A 17,463-nucleotide genomic window follows, 5' to 3' on the forward strand; every position below is an offset into this window, starting at 1 on the left:
TTCTCCCCCACAACCCAAAAAAAAGTGCAGGTTAGGTGGATTGGCCATGCTAAATTGTCCCTTAAATGGGAAACAAAATTGGGTATTCTAAATTTAAAAACTAAATAAGATTTGGACGAGGGAACTAAATGTAACATTTCCAAGTTTGCTGGCGACACAAAATTGGGCAGGCTTAGGAGGCTGCAAAGAGGATTTAAAGTGATTTAGACAAGTTGACTGAGTGGGCAAACATGTGGGAGATGCAGTACAATGTAGTTAAATGTGAAGTTCTATACCATGGTGGGGGAAAAGGCTGCATGCTAAAGAAAATAGTAAATATGCTCCCCATCCGGAAACCATGGCTTAATCGCAAGATTGACTCCCTACTGGAGGCCAGTTCTGAGACGTTGCAAGTCAGGCGACCCTGATCTATACAAGAAATCCAGGTACGACCTCTGGAAATTCAGCAGGGATGCCAAGAGACTTGGATCTTGCGTGGACCAGCTGGCAGATGTGTTCAGGAACATCTTCAACTTCTCCCTACTCCGTTCTGCTTCAAGAAGACCACCATCATACCATTGACAATATCAGATCAAGCAAGAATCACAGACGCTCGTGGGTTGTGGCAAGGCTTAAACAACATAATGGGCTACAAAGTGAAGCAGAATAGAATCTCCGGCAGCAGCGCACCCCTCCCTGATGAACTTAATGCATTCTATGCTCTGTTCGAGCAGGAAGCCATCAAACCACTGTCAACTGCTCCAGCAGCCCCGGCCACTGCAATATCCACCGTCACAGCTTCCGAAGACAAATCGACCTTCTTGAAAGTGGACCCTCGGAAGGCAACGGGTCCCGACTGGGTCCCTGGTTGTGCACTCTGATCCCCTGCGCGGATCAGCTTGTAGATGTGTTCGGGAACATCTTCAACTTCTCCCTACTCTGTTCTGGGTCCCCACCTGCCTCAAGAGGACCACCATCATACCGGTGCCAAAGAAGAACCAGGTAGCGTGCCTCAACGATTATCATCTGGTGGCCTTGACATCGATTGTAATGAAGTGCTTCGAGAGGTTGGTCATATCAGCTCCGTGCTCTCAGAATGCCTGGATCCACTACAGTTCGCATTCCTCCAGAACAGGTCCACAACAGACTCCTTCTCCCTGGCCCTACCCTCATCCCTGGAGCATCTCAACAACAAGGACTCCTATTCATTGACTATAGTTCTGCCTTCAACACCACAATCCCAGCCAAGCTCATATCAAAAGCTCCAAAACCTAGGACTTGGCTCCTCACTCTGCAACTGGATCCTCAAGTTTCTGACCCATAGACCATAATCAGTAAGGCTAAAGAACAACACCTCCCCCATGACAGTCCTCAATATCTGGCCCTGGAAGGCTGTGTACTTAGCCCCCTACTATACTCTCTATACACACATGACTGCGTGGCAAAATTTGACTCCCAACTCCATCTACAAGTTGTTGGTGACGTGACTGTAGTGGGCAGGGTCTTGAATAATGAGTCAGAATACAGGACGGAGATGGAGAACCTTGTGGAGTCGTGTAACGACAACAAACTCTTCCTCAATGTCAGCAAAACTAAAAAGCCGGTCATTAACTTCAGAAAGCAAAGTACACACCCCTGTCTGCATCAACTGGGCCGAGGTGGAGATGGTTGACAGCTTAATATTCCTAGGTGTGCACGTCACCAACAATCTGTTCTGGTGAACCCACATTGATGCTACGACCAAGAAAGCACAACAGTGCCTATACTTTCTCAGGAAATTTGGCATGTCCACACTGACTCTTTCCAACTTTTACAGATGCACCATAGAAAGCATCCTATCTGGCTGCATCACAGCCTGGTATGGCAACTGCTCGGCCCAAGATTTGGATTTTATTCATTGTTAAGTGTACCAAGGTACAGTGAATTTTCTGCGAGCAGCTCAACAGATCATTAAGTACATGTAAGGAAATAAAAGAAAATACTTAATAGGGCAACACAAGGTGCACAATGTAACTTCATAACACTGGCATCGGGTGAAGCATACAGGATGTAGTGTTAATGAGGTCAGTCCATAAGAGGGTTCTTTGGGGGTCTGATAATGGCGGGGAAGAAGCTGTTTTTGAATCTGTTTGTGAGTGTTCTCTGGCTGGTTCGGGAGCTCCAGCAGCTGGCGTCGGGTGTTAGACCGGGTCACGTCGGGGCTTCACTTCCAGTTTGGGCCCATCCCCTTCTAGGTCGTGGAGGTCAGGCGGGTCGGGTCATAAGGTCTCCATGGGCCTCGGAGGATATGCAAGCCTGCAAGAAAAGATAAAAGACAGAAGTTAGTAATAATGTTAGTCTTAGAATTAAATTTTAGAGGATTAGAACAATTGTAACATGAGTAAAAACAAGATTTGTTAGGGAGAGCTCGCAGAGCGTCGCTATGCTCCGGAACCATCTTGTGCATGCTTGCAAGACCGTAAGAAATTACAAAGAGTCATGAACACAGCCCAGTCCATCATGTGAGCCCACCTCCTGACTCTGTCTACACCTCCCGCTGCCTCAGGAAAACGGGCAGCATATTCAAAGATCACTCCCACCAGGGTTATTCTCTCTTCCAACTTCTTCCATCGGGCAGGCGATACGAAAGTCTGAGCACTTTTATACACACTAACAGGTTCAAAAACATCTTCCCTGCTGTTACCAGACTCCTGAATGGAGTCTCTTATGGACTGAACTGATCTCTTCACACCTTCTCTACTGAGTAGTACCACAGCACACTCCTGCTTGCTTCATCATATGCCTGTGTTTATGTATGTACATTGTATATTTTATGTTTGCCCTGTGTATTTTCTTTTCATGTACAGAATAATCTATTTCAACTGTACAGAGAACAATACTTTTTACTGTACCTCCGTACGAGTGACAATAAACAAATCCAATCCAAAACAGTAATTATTATTATTATAGTATTATTTGAATGGTGATATATTGGGAAGTGTGGATATACAAAGGGATCTGGATGTCCCTGTAAACCAGTAAATGGAAGTGGAGAGGCAGGTGGAGCAAGCAATCAAAAAGGTAAATGACATTGGCCTTTCATTGCAAGAGGATTTGAGTTCAGAACTTTTTTTTACTGCAGTTATACAGGGCCTTGGTCAGACCACATCTGGAGTGTTGCGTACAGTTTGTGCTCCCTACCTAAGAAAGGATATGCTTCCCATAAGTGCAGTGGAGGTTCACTAGGCTGATACCGAGGTTGGCGGGACTGTCCTATGAGGAGAGTTTAGTTTGACTAAGCCTGTATTCATTGTAATTTTGTAGACTAAGAGGCAATCTGATTGAATGTCTAAAATTCTAACCAGGCTGGAGTTGGCACTTACTTCACAGCGTCAGGGGCCGGGTTTGATTCCGGCTTGGGTGACTGTGCGGAGTCTGCTCGCTCTCCCCGTGACTGCGTTGGCTTCCTCTGGGTGTTCTGGTTTCCTCCCACAAGTCCCAAAGACGTGCTGTTAGGTGAATTGGACATTCTCTGAATTCTCCCCCAGTGTGCCCGAGAAGGTGCCGGAGTGTGCAAATAGGGGATTTTCACAGTAGTTTCATAAGTGTTAATGGAAGCCTACTTGTGACACTAATACAGATTATTATTAAGCTAGATGCAGGGAGGATGTTTTCCCTGGTTGGGTAATCTAGAACTAGGGGACCCAGTCTCAGGATATGGGGTAGACCATTTAGGGCTGAAATGAGAAAAGATTTCTTCACGTAAAGAATAGTTAGTGAACCTGTGGAATTCGGAAGGTTGTGGAGGCAAAGTCACTGAATGTATTCAAGAAAGATTTTTGTTTTTAGATTTTGACGGAATCCAAAAATATGAGGAGAAAGGAATATGGTTTTGAGATAAAGGATCATTCAGGATCATATTGAATCGCGGAGCAGGATCAAACAAAAGGCTGAATGACTTCTCTTGTTCCTAGTTTATAGTTTCTGCTCCTAGTTTCTGTTGTTTTATGCAGAACCCCCCATGCATCAAAATGAATCAGCACTTGCAGCATTGATTGAGAAGAAGAATATTGAGGATGATATTCTGTGATGATTCCTCATGATGAATTATTTTACAGACAGTGGCACCTTAACCGTGCTTGTGTGTGAGCCCATTTGGTCAATGTATTGGTGCACTCTTGCTTAATCGACTTCACCCTAGCATCTTTAATGAAAAGACAAAAGAAAATTTGGCTCACTTGTTTTATTGAACAACCTTTTACTCCAGTGCCTCCCTGCCATATCAAATTTAGCACAAACCTGAGATGAAAAGGGATCTACATGGCTTCTATGGTTCAGTTTTGTGTAATGCATTCACCTGCGTTAGGGAGTCCTTCACCCTGCATCAGAACAGCAATGTATAATTAGGGCTTCCTCCATGGGAGGTGAAGGGCCTGTAAGGTGAAATCCATTATACCAGCGACATCCCTTTTCCTCTGCATGTGGCCATTAACTTCTTTCATGGGCAGCATGGTGGCCTAGTGGTTAGCACAACCGCCTCACGGCGCTGAGGTCCCAGGTTCGATCCCGGCTCTGGGTCACTGTCCGTGTGGAGTTTGCACATTCTCCCCGTGTCTGCGTGGGTTTCACTCCCACAACCCAAAAATGTGCAGAGTAGGTGGATTGGCCACACTAAATTGCCCCTTGATTGGAAAAAATAATTGGGTAATCTAAATGTAAAAAAAAACTTTAAAAAAAAAAAAATTAACTTCTTTCATGAGGTAAGTGCAATGAATGATATAATAATATTTAACTTGGATTATCAAAGACACTGTTGCAAAATGAGTGGAAACATTTTTCGGTCTCGTGGTTCCTTTTGAACTGATAAACATTTTCAGATGGAAGAAGCTTTTCCTTAATTAGATAACTAAGTGTTATTGCACACAGGATTAACGAGATCCTATAGCAAAATTATTCCCTTGAAAACTTGCATAGAGTAATACGAAACTGTAAACCGTGTGTGCTAAACGCAATCCTTTATTGAGTGAGTCCTTTTAAATATTGACAACCCTGAAATCCTGGCTCTTGGTAGTGCTTTAAATATTATTAAAGTGGATGGCTTGTATTTGTTCTTTTTGATACTTTTGGAAATTTGTGGGCTTAGGGGTGTGATCAGTCTGCCTGGAATTAAGCCAGATAGTCCCGCTGAGTGCTCAGCCCTGAATTTCCAGGAAAAGGAAACTGAAAGTAGAACTTCTGATTATGTAAATTGAGCTCATTTTTATTACTTGGAGATGATAACATTGTTACTGTGGTGAAGCTGCTCCACCAGTGTTTCTTTGGTGAGAAGTGACTAATGTCGATGTTTTGTTACTGTAATATAGGTAATTGGGTGGTAGTCAATGACGAGCAAACATAGTTGCAGCTAGCTGGAAGAGTAGCTGTACGAACGTTTTTAAGTAACCAGCTGCTACCCAGAGCCAGCTGCTGGTTTGGTAGAATTGTTGACCCCAGCTGAAAATTCTGCAGTTGGCTGCTTGTCATGTGAAGGCATTTCGGATAAACAGAAATTCGACCTTTTGTGAGTTTCTGCATACACTTAAGCCTGGATCCTGAGTTTTTAAATAAACTTGACACTTGTTGCATTTGGTAGTTTGTTTGGGTGACTTTGGCATGTTGCTTGTTGAAATAAGATGCTTGCCACATGATTGATGGGGGTAGACTTGTACCTGTTGTTATCTTGTAAGTTTTTATATCTCCTGCACTTGAGGAGGGAACGAGTGGCACCAAGGCACCAGCTGTAGGAGTAAATCAGAACAAGGACGCTGCTTTCATTTATTTCTTAGAAGTAGTGATGTGTTATCTTTGGAAAAGAAGTCCAGCCTGAATTGCTAGGGGAGATTGTGTAGTAGAGACACCCCAAGAGTGAAATAATTGAGCAATTAAAATGCATTATTCAGTCTAGCTGTTCAAGTCTTTAAGGTGTCACTTCCTAGTCAGTGGAAATAATGAATAAAACTTGGGTATTTTCCCACTGTGAAGGTGGGTCAACCTCACCTGTTGCTTCCTAAACTCTGGCTTAAGATGTAAATTGTTGGAAGACTGGGCCAGTCCTTTGATTGGGAAATAGTGCTAGAGGTGAAGGGCGAGCTAAAGAAATCAAAGCCTGATCTAAAAGAACAGTCATTTACTCTGCCCTCTATTCATTTGATATTGACTTGAATTGTTTTTACCAGTGTGCTTTATTTTTGTTGGAAAATTCGCAATTTCCCAGATCTTTCCTAGCAGCTAAACCTTTTTAAAGTACTCAATAAGTTCTGTTTTGTTTTGCAGGTTTTGAAAAGGAGCAAAGATGTCTGAAGATCAGGTTGAGGAAACTCGGCTCTGTGCCAACTGGTAAGGCACTAGCTTCGACATTATTACTTCAACAAATTGCTGAAATATGTCTTTAAAAGCAGTTTTTTTATGCTTATGTTTACAAGCTTGGTTTCTAGGTGAAGCCTGTGGAATAATTTAGGACTTAGTCATGCCAACCGAAGGCAACTCAGAGTTGGATTAGATATTTAAGACATTTTTTACTGCAGCTGCATAGGGCCTTCTGAGACAACACCTGGAGTATCATGGATAGTTGTGGTCTCCTAATTTGAAAAAGTTATAATTGCTTGGAAGCCATTCAGAGAAGGTTCACTTGATTAATTCCTGGATGAAGGGAAGTTGGTTAGGTCTACACCCATTGGAGTTGAGAGGTGATCTTATTGAAACATATAAGATCTTAAGTGGGTGGATGTTGAGAGGTTATTTCATCTTGTGGGGAACTAGAACTCAATATAGTTTAAGAATAGGATAGAGATGAGCAGAATTTTTTTTTCTCTGGGGCGTTAGTGTATGGGATTCTCTTCCCAGAAAGTAATGGAGGCTGGGTCTTTTAATTTATTCAAGGCTGAATTAGATAGACTTTTGATAGACAAGGGAGTCGAGGGTAATGGGGGGGGGGGGGGGGGCAGACAGGAAGGTGGAATTGCGACAACAACCAGGTCAGCCATGATCTTATTGAATGGTGGAGCAGGCTGGAAGGGCAAAATGACCTACTCGTGCTCCATTTCTATGTAAGGGCATAAGGCAGAAGACCTGATATACTTTTTTTGTAAATGGGAATGTTTCTCGAGCAATTGGTATCGAACCATTCATGAGGTTATTTAAGTACTGACCATTGTCCCACAAAAAATGCATGTTCATTCTTTATAAATGCAAGTTGTGCGGCTGCATGTGCGCAGCGGTTAGCACTGGGACTGTGGTGCTGAAGACCTGGGTTTGAATCCGTGTGGAGTTTGCACATTCTCCCCATATCTGTGTGGGTTTCATCCCCACAACCCAAAGGTGTGCAAGTTAGGTGAATTGGCCATGCTAAAATTGGAAAAAAATAATAATAGGGTACTCTAAATTTGTAAAAAAAAAATTAAATGCAAGTTGTTCTGTAGTTAGTCCCCATAATGTCGTACGACCAAATGGCCTCCTGTTGCTCCTATGTTTCTCGTGATTGAGCAGGGGATAAAATTGGTCCTGAGTTTATAGCGGGGAGGTGATGACTTTTGGCTTCTCGGTGTGAACTGAAATTGTGGTGCAAGCAGCACTGGACGTCAGGCAATAAGCTAGTCAACACAGACCATGGAGGCATCCAAAGGAATGGTGGAGTGGACGTGTTTCCATAAAACCCCATGAAAAGAAGAGTTGTGGAAGTGGTGAAATGCGGCAAAAAAAAAGTTGAAAAGATGGAAGCTGCAAAATGAAGAAATTTTCACTTGAGCTAAAGGACAAAGTGTAGGAGTTATTCTGTTTAAATTAGTCCACTGAATCTTTTTTAAAAATAAATTTAAAGTACCCAATTTTTTTTTTTTCCAAATAAGGGGCAGTTTAAAATGGTCAATCAACCTAATTTGCACATCCTTTGGGTTGTGGGGGTCAAACCCATGCAGACACGGGGAGAATGTGTAAAATCCACGCAGACAGTGGGCCGGGATCGAACCCGGGTCCTTACCACTGTAGGCAGCAGTGCTAACCACTACGTCACTGTGCTGCCGTTCCACTGAATATTTTCAAAACATTTCATGAAGCTGGGATTAACACGACAGTGGGCCGGGATCGAACCCGGGTCGTCACCGTTGTAGGCAGCAGTGCTAACGACTACATCACTGTGCTGCCACTCCACTGAATATTTTCAAAACATTTCATGAAGCTGGGATTAACTATCGGAGCTATTAGGGCAGCACGGTGGCCTAGTGGTTAGCACAACCGCCTCACGGCGCCGAGGTCCCAGGTTCGATCCCGGCTCTGGGTCACTGTCCGTGTGGAGTTTGCACGTTCTCCCCGTGTCTGCGTGGGTTTCGCCCCCACAACCCAAAAACGTGCAAGCTAGGTGGATTGGCCACGCTAAATTGCCCCTTAATTGGAAAAATGATTGGGTACACTAAATTTATAAAAAAAAAACTATCAGAGCTATTGATTGCTCTATATGTTAATTTTACTGTGGAATAAAGCAGCGTAATCATTCAAATCAAATTGTGCCATATTCAGTGGTAAGACCACCCTCCTCAGGAAATAATGAAGAAATATTCACGCAAATGTCGCAGTCACTTCGGATCACAAAGAGTGTGATTACGACAGGTTCTGCTGTCATACACTCGGAGACAAGGCATTGAGGGCAAGCTTCTGCAAAAGGAAGATGCTTGCACAAAGAATGGGACCAATTGATGCTTCTGAATATATGTTCATCAGAAGATATTTATTATCATTAATAATGAAACCTGGTGGGGGTTTGAGTTCTTTGGAATGTTTTGGGTGATCTCTTATTTTTATCACTTCTCCATTACTAGTTTGCTGATGACACAAAACTGGGTGGAATTATGAGGAGGATGCAAGGTGGCTTCAAGGTGATTTAGACAAGTTGAGTGAGTGGGCAAACACATGGCAGATGCAATGCAATGTGGTTAAATGTGAAGTTACAATATGGTGTGAAAATCAGGAAGGAAGAGTATTATTTAAATGGTGATATATTGAAAAGTGTGGATGTACAAAAGGGATGTACAAGGGTGTCCTTGTACACTACTCAATGAAAGTGGAGAGGCAGGTGCAGCAAGCAATCAGAAAAGGTAAATGGTAGGGACGATGTTATCAATGATGGGTGTGTCCAGAACCAGGGATCACAGTCTGAGGATTTGGGGTAAACCATTTCGGACAGAACCATTTCGCCCAAAGAGTGGTGAGCCTGTGGAATTCATTACCACAGGAAGTAGTTGATGCTAAAACATTGAATATAATCAAGAGGGGGCTAGATATAGCACTTGGGGAGAATGGGATCAAAGACTATGGGGAGAAAGCAGGATTAGGCTATTGAGTTGGATGTGATAAATGGCGAAGCAGGCTTGAAGAGCCAAAAGTCCTGCTGCTCCTATCTTCCATGTATATTGGCCTTCATTGCAAGAGGATTTGAGTTCAGAAGTGGAAATGTCTTACTACAGTTACAGGGTCTTGGTGAGACCCTGGGCAGCACAGTAGCACAAGTGATTAGCACTGTTGCTTCACAGCGCCAGGGTCCCAGGTTCGATTCCCCTCTGTGCAGAGTCTGCACGTTCTCCCCGTGTCTGCGTGGGTTTCCTCCGGGTGCTCCGGTTTCCTCCCACAGTCCAAAGATATGCAGGTTAGGTGGATTGGCCATGCTAAATTACCCTTAGTGTCCAAAAAAGTTAGGAGGGGTTACGGGTGGAGGTGTGGGCTTAAGCAGCATGCTCTTTCCAAGGGCCGGTGGAGAAACTATGGGCCGAATGGCCTCCTTCTGCACTGTAAATTCTATGAAAATCTCTGAGATGAGGTAAAAGCAATTCTCAGTGACTCTCAAAGACGTGCAGGTTAGGTGGATTGGCCATGATAAATTGCCCTTCGTGTCCAAAAGGTTATGAGGGGTTATTGGGTTACGGAGATAGGGTGGCAGTGAGGGCTTAAGTGGATTGGTGCAGACTCGATGGGCCGAATGGTCTTCTGCACTGTATGTTCAGACCACACCTGGAGTACTGCATGGAGTTTTGGCCTCCCTCCCTAAGAAAGAATATGCTTGTAATAGAACGCAGTGGAGGCTCACTAAGCTGATACGTAGGTTGGCAGGACTGTCTTATGCGGAGAGATTGATTCAACTGGGCCTGTATTTGCTGAAATTTGGAAGGATAAGAGGAGATCTGATTGAAATGTATAAAATTCTAACTGGGCTGGACAAGGTGCAGAAAGGATTTTGGAATCTAGAACCAGAGGACCCAGCTTCAGGATAAGAGGTAGACCATTTAGGACTGGAAAGAGGAACAATTTCTTCACTGAGCGGATTGAAGCTGTGGAATTCTCTACCACAAGGTTGTGGAGGTCAAGGTACTAAATGTATTCAGGAAAAAGGTTTTTATTGATTTAATGGCATCAAGAGATATGGGGAGAAAGCAGGAATATGGCATTAGATGGAGGGTTAGCCCTGATCATACTGAATGGTGGCGCAGGCTCAAAAGGTCTACTCCTGCTCCTAGTTTATAATGTTTCTATTAATGTGGCTGACCTCATTCGAGAAAGAAAAGAACAACTTTGGTTGTTGCTGAGACCAATGGGTATTTAAGATTATCCAGTTAAAGTGGAAGTTTGTGTAAATGCCCCAGATTAATTATCAGCATTTATCGAGCTTTGGCAACCCCTCCCACCCAACTTCAATGCTCAACTTAACAAGATAGAAAAAAAAAAGATCAACAGAAAAAATTATGAAATTGTGTTAGGAAAACAAAGGTAGTTTTAAGGGATTTATATATTTTTTTAAAGTTACCATAGAATTTACAGTGCAGAAGGAGGCCATTCAGCCCATCGAGTCTGCAATGGCTCTTGGAAAGAGCACCCTACCCAAGGTCAACACCTCCTCCCTATCTCCATAACCCAATAACCTCACCCAACACTAAGGGCAATTTTGGAGACTAAAGACAATTTTTTGGACACTATGGGCAATTTATCGTGGCCAATCCACCTAACCTGTGCATCTTTGGACTGTGGGAGGAAAGCGGATCACCCGGAGGAAACACACGCACACACGGGGAGGATGTGCAGACTCCGCACAGACAGTGACCCAAGCCGGAATCGAACCTAGGATCCTGGAGCTGTGAAGCAATTATGCTATCCACAATGCTACCGTGCTGCCTTGTAATACAAATTAATGTAATGCAATACAAATATTTGTATTGGTAAACATTAGAAATAAGGTATGGTTATGGATATGTTTAATTTAATATTTCTGTGCCTGGAAGGGTAAAACCTACAGTTCGATTCATGATGGTAGGTGTTTGTATGTGTTAGTTAAGTTTCAATTGTGTTTCTATTATGCTTAATGAGGGCTACAATGTTGAAGATAATTTTGTTTTTCTTTATAAATTTAGAGTACCCAATTCTTTTTTGTTCAATTAAGGGACAATTTAGTGTGGTCAATCCACCTACCCTGCACATCTTTGGGTTGTGGGGGTGAAACCCACGCAGACACTGGGAGAATGCGCAAACTTCACACGGACAGTGACCCGGGGTCGGAATAGAACCCAGCTCCTCAGCGCCGTAGGCAGCAGTGCTAACTACTGTGCCACCGTGACGCTCTGTATGGAGGATAAAGAGGCCAATGGACATTGCTTCACAGCTCGTCCTTTGTAAAATACAGAAACTTTTAAGTTTTAGTTAGCTAACTTGATTGCACTTGAAAATAGATAGCGAGAGAGAAGGCACCTTTCACAGCTCTGAGACGCAATTGGTTTAGAAGGCTAGAGAGGGAACATAAAACTCAGCTTTGCTAGAAGAAAAGCCATACCATTGAATAATAGTTAAGAAAACCAGTGCAGACATGTGAAGAGTAGCTAGTTAAGGAAACTTGAGAAATGAAGAGAGGTTTCCAAGAAGTTGGAGGTTAAAGGCACTAGAACAGAGAACTGTTCAGTAAAGACAGAGCTGAGAAGAGGGCTGAGATGTCAGAAAGATATCTGAACCGATTTTCAGTTTTTACTACAGACTGTGGAACGCAGGTTTAACTATGGAAATTGGTGGCTGGATTTCAGTTGTGTAAATACAGTTAAGGCAAAGAAAACCTAAAATGGGGTAGTGTAAAATTCTGGAGTGGAGCGCAAGCTTTGTTTTAAATGTGTTATTTGGAAAAGCTGGCCTGGATTTTGGAATAAGCTACTAAGCGAAAGCATAATTACGAGAGAAGACGAAAGTGTGTTTTTGGGAGTGGAGTTTAGAAACTCTGATAATCATCTGGGAGGATTATGAGAAATCCACAGACGCTAATTTAGGTTCAGAGTGGAGTGCGTGTATTTGACCACATCCAGTGTTAATCCTAAAACCTGTGTAATTCGGGGGGGGGGGGAAGTAAAAGCGTATTGTATCATATTTTTTCATGTTTAATGGGTTTTTTTCTTGTTTAAAACATTCCTCCACATTTTGTTTTACGTAAATCCATGTGGTTTTCACAGAAAATTGGATGCGGGCTTTAGCCTGCCTTCCCAAGCTGCAGAGGTTGCCTGAATGTAAATAGTCTCCCTGTGCCCTCCCCTCCCTTGATTATTTTAAATTCTCTCTAGCATTCCTTATTTGTTAAATTATTTGTTTGCTCTTGATTTAATTATATATTTTAAAAATAAATTAGAGTACCCAATTATTTTTTTTCCCAATTAAGGGGCAATTTAGTGTGGCCCATCCACCTAACCTAAACTTTAGATTGTGGGGGTGAAACCCACGCAGACACGGGGAGAATGTGCAAACTCCACGCGGACAAGGGACCGGGATTGATCCCAGGTCCTCGGCACCATTGGCAGCAGTGCTAACCACTGCACCACCATGCTGCCCTTTGATTTAGTTATGAAACAAAATTTCTACATAATAAAAATTAAATCAAAATTAAATGTTAATAAAATAGTTACAGTTGGCATTACAAGAGTAGGGAAACCCTTGTCGGGATTAACCATATGTCGGTATTTAGAAAATATGGGATACGTTAAATTGAGAGCATTTTCCTATACCAGAACCATCATGGATGGTCGCTTACCACTGGAATCTCTTTTGCTCATATAATTTTCAGTTCTGTTAAAAGTTGATTGAAATCAAGGGCAGCACTGCTGCCTCATGGCGCCAAGGGCCCGGGTTCGATCCCGGCATCGGGTCACTGTCCATATGGAGTTTACACATTCTCCCTGTCTCTGTGTGGGTCTCACCCCCACAGCCCAAAATAATGTGCAGTGTAGGTGAACTTGTCACACTAAATTGCCCCTTAATTGGGGGGGAAAAAAAGAATTGGGTACTCTAAATTTATTTATAACAATTTGATTGAAATCTAATCTAGTTAGTTTTTTTCTCCTTTCTTAACTATGGTGTTGTAACTGTTTGAAACTAGAAATGTTTTGTAGCCTATTTGAGCTATTCCATATGGGGTTCCCCTTTTAAAATACTAATTTATCTTGTAAGTCCATAGGGGTCTGGTGGATAGAATTTTCAAACAAAGTCTCTGGACTTGTGAACCTTTAATTGAAATGAAAGTAAAATGATGTCCCATTTCACTTGGATTTGCTGCAGATTCAGGTTGGGTGTTAACAACACGTGTGGAACAGTTAGATTGGCTGGGTTAGTGAACATTCGGCTATGCAGCAGTGACTCCTTTATTTAGCAACTGAAAGTCACTTGAGGTTTACAGAACAAAGGAGCAGCAAAAAGGGGAATTTTAAAAGACAGGTCATAGAATATCGGTGATGTGGAGATGCCGGTGTTGGACTGGGTTGAGCACAGTAAGAAGTTTTACAACACCAGGTTAAAGTCCAACATGTTTGTTTCAAACACTAGCTTTCGGAGCACTGCCCCTTCCTCAGGTGAATCATAGAATATCGGTGCATTGTTGCATCCTAACGAAGACAGTGTTTTGTTTCTCTTTGCAAATTTTCCCTCTGTCAGTCTCTTGTGTTGGACATAGTTTTGTGGCTGTGCTGCCCTCTGGTACCTTCATTTATGAACCAAGACAGGATGTTTCACCACCAGGTGGTGTCGAAATTGAATATAGTTTTCTGTTCTTTGCACACAATTGGAATAATCACACCTGGCTGGGATCTGTTGCTATCGAGCAATCCCTGTTTGAAAAAAATCTGCATAAGCACAGAGTTGAACTGGGTTGTAATGATCTGTGATGGAGTAACCATGGGGGTCATATGCAGAATGACCACTATGATGGAGAACTATGGGGTCATATGCAGAATGACCACTTTGACTTGCAGGTAGGCGTTGCAAGGTGCCTGTTCCTTGACAACAGCATGTGGATACTTTACAGTAGATTGGACTATTTGCTGTTTATGCTCTACTATCTGAGAGGATAGGCTGAAGCAAATAGTATCCAAGTTCTTATTTTGGCTAAGAGGAAGTCAAACATAGGATCATCTGCACTCTATTTCTTTGAATTAAAATGAATGGTGTCTTTGTCAATTACATCATTTGGGATGGGTTTATTATTTCTAAAATAGCCTTACTGCTTTGTTGAAAGTTGTGTGCCTTCACCTTCCAATTTAAGTATGCAGGAGGAGCAGATGCTGTCTTTCTAATTGCTAGCTTTCTAATTAGTATGTTCTCTGGTTCACCTTCAGCAAACGTGACATTCCTGCAACTAACTTCACCATTCATGAAATCCACTGTAGAAGAAACATTGATCTTTGCCGGTATTGTCAAGAGCCCTTCCCTAAATCTGAGATGGAGGAACACTTTGAAACAGAACATGCACTGGTAAGATCAGTAGAATGGTAGCCTAATGGTATATATTTAGACTGTTTCTTTGTGTGCAGTTTCTCTCTAGACCAATTTGTTTCTCATCTATGCAGTCACTGACTTGTGCTGATAGATGGTTCTATAGGTACTGGATGTTCTTATTTGTCTTGAAAAGCTTTCTTTGTGAAACAGACAAGTGTGCTGGTAGGCTACCACTATGATTAAGTTTGTTGTAAGACTAGAAAAGCAGATTGACAAAAAGGAGTGAACATTGTGAATGTTGATGAACAGAGGGACTTGAGTGCACTTGTAAAAGGAACACCGTTCACATTCAGGCAGCGCAGCAAGTTATTTGCAATGAAGGCCAACATGCCATTTGCCTTAAGGGGATTGAGTCCATGCTACAATTGTCAAGACTTTTGAGACGATACGTCAGAAACCGTGTGCATTTTTGGTCCCAAACTTAAGGACGGATGAATTGGAGTCGGTACAGTGAAGGTTCATTAGATTAGTCTCTGGAATTAGAGGGTTTGCGATTATGTGAGGCTGGGTAAGTCAGGCCTATATTCTCTGGAGTTTACAAGAAAGAGAAGGGTGATCTCATTGAACCATGCAGTACTCTGAAGAGGCTTGATAAGGTAAAGTGGAGGGTGTTTCCCCTGGCTGGAGAATCTAGAGCACAGGAACACAGTCTCAGGATAAGAAGCCAATCATTTAGGATTGAGCTAAGAGGATTTTTGTTTTTTACTCAAGTGTTATGTATATTTGAAACTGTCTACCCTGAAGTGAATATCATTAAGGCTAGGGTACACAGATTTTTGGGGTCTCAGGGAATCCCAGGGATGTGGGGAGTGGGTAGGAAAGTGGATGTTGAGGGTGAAGCTCAGCCATTATATTGAACAGCGGAACAAGCTCAACGAGCTGTCTGATCTACTCCTATTTCTTTTTTAAAAAAATAATTCTTATTCAAATTTTCAACAACAAATTTTATCAACAAAGAAAAACAGTAACCCCCCCTCCAAATACAAAAACAATAAATTAACAAGAAAAAGAAATAGGGTTGCTGCTGAAAGTTAACCACCCTCTAACACTCCGCTAGGAAGAACCCCTGCACCAACCCCCTCAGGGCAAACTTGACCCTCTCCAGTTTAATGAACCCAGCCACGTCACTGATCCAAGGTTTCGGGCTCGGGGCTTCGCGTCCCTCCACTGTAAAAGAATCCTGCGCCGGGCTACTAGGGACACAAAGGCCAGAATGCCGGCCTCTTTCGCCTCCTGCACTCCCGGCTCCGATGCTACCCCAAAAATAGTGAGCCCCCAGCCCGGTTCCACCCTGGAGCCAACCACCTTTGACAAGGTCCCCGCCACCCTTTCCAAAAGCCCTCCAACGCGGGACACGCCCAAAACATGTGGGTGTGATTCGCTGGGCTCCCTGAACATCTGCCACACCTGTCCCTGCCGTGCGCAAGAGGAGGAGGAATTCACCCTTCCTAGGGCGTCCGCCCCGTCCCCTCATCTATCTCCTCTCCCAGCTCCTCCTCCCACTTCGCTTTCAGCTCTTCCACCGAGGCCGCCTCCTCCTGCATCACCTGATAAATTGCCGAGATCCTGCCCTCGCCGACCACGTCCCCGAGAGCACCCTATCCTGAACCCCCCTTGGCGGCAATAGCGGAAACTCCGCCACCTGCCGCCTAACAAACGCTCTAAACTGCATATACCTGAAGGTATTCCCTGGGGGGAGACCCCACTTTCCCTCCAACTCCTCCACTACCGGACTCGTAGAGTACCTTGCCGGGGGGAGCGGCAATGGCGCCGTCACCAGCGCCTCTAAGCTCGTGCCCACACAGGACGCCGCCTCCATCCTCTTCCATGTGGCTCTCTCCCCCTCCATCACCCACCTCCGAATCATTGCCACATTCGCAGCCTAGTAATACCCACACAGGTTGGGCAGCGCCAATCCACCCACTTCCCTACCTCGTTCCAGAAATACCCTCCTCACCCTCGGGGTCGTCTGCGCCGACACAAGCCCCGTAATACTGCTGCTGACCCTCCTAAAGAAAGCCTTCGGGATCATGATGGGTAAACACTGGAAGAGGAACAGAAAACCTCGGGAGCACCGTCATCTTAACCGACTGGACCCTGCCCGCTAGGGAGAGTGGCAACACATCCCACCTCCTGAACTCCTCCTCCATCTGCTCCACCAGCCTTGTAAAGTTTAACCTATGCAGGGCCCCCTAGCTCCTGGCTATCTGGAACCCCAGATATCTGAAGCTCCTCTCTGCCCTTTTCAGCGGGAGCCCCCCTATCTCTTTCTCCTGGTCCTGGCCAGGGGCTCGAACACCAACGCGAAGAGCAGGGGAGACAAGGGGCACCCCTGCCTCGTCCCCCGGTACAACCGAAAGTCCTCCGACCCCCTCCCGTTCGTCACCACGATCGCCACCGGAGCACTACACTACAGTCTCACCCACCTAATAAATCCCTCACCAAACCCAAACCTCCTCAATACTTCCCACAGGTAGCTCCACTCCACCCTGTCAAAGGCTTTCTCCGCATCCATCGATGCCACTATCTCTGCCTCTCCGTCCACCGCCGGCATCATTATGACGTTGAGAAGCTGCTGCACATTGATGTTCAACTGCCTCCCCTTCACAAAGCCCGTTTGATCCTCGTGAATAACCTGCGGGACCACCTCCTCCACCCTTCTGGCCAGTATCTTGGCCAACAGTTTCGCGTCCA

General features: G+C 44.0%; 1 protein-coding gene across 5 annotated transcripts in view; it reads left to right on the plus strand.

Moving 5' to 3' along the window:
* Positions 1–17,463, plus strand: part of LOC119951276 (TRAF-type zinc finger domain-containing protein 1-like) — a 64,078-nt gene that overhangs the window by 1,864 nt on the left and 44,751 nt on the right. For all 5 annotated transcript variants that reach the window (XM_038774674.1, XM_038774594.1, XM_038774444.1 and 2 more), the window contains exons 2-3: positions 6,271–6,333; positions 14,610–14,745. In XM_038774674.1, the coding sequence (XP_038630602.1) occupies positions 6,290–6,333; positions 14,610–14,745 (180 nt within the window). In that variant the 5' untranslated portion in view covers positions 6,271–6,289. The remainder of the gene's footprint in view (positions 1–6,270; positions 6,334–14,609; positions 14,746–17,463) is intronic.

Source organism: Scyliorhinus canicula, chromosome 1, assembly GCF_902713615.1.
Source record: "Scyliorhinus canicula chromosome 1, sScyCan1.1, whole genome shotgun sequence".
Taxonomy (NCBI): domain Eukaryota; kingdom Metazoa; phylum Chordata; class Chondrichthyes; order Carcharhiniformes; family Scyliorhinidae; genus Scyliorhinus; species Scyliorhinus canicula.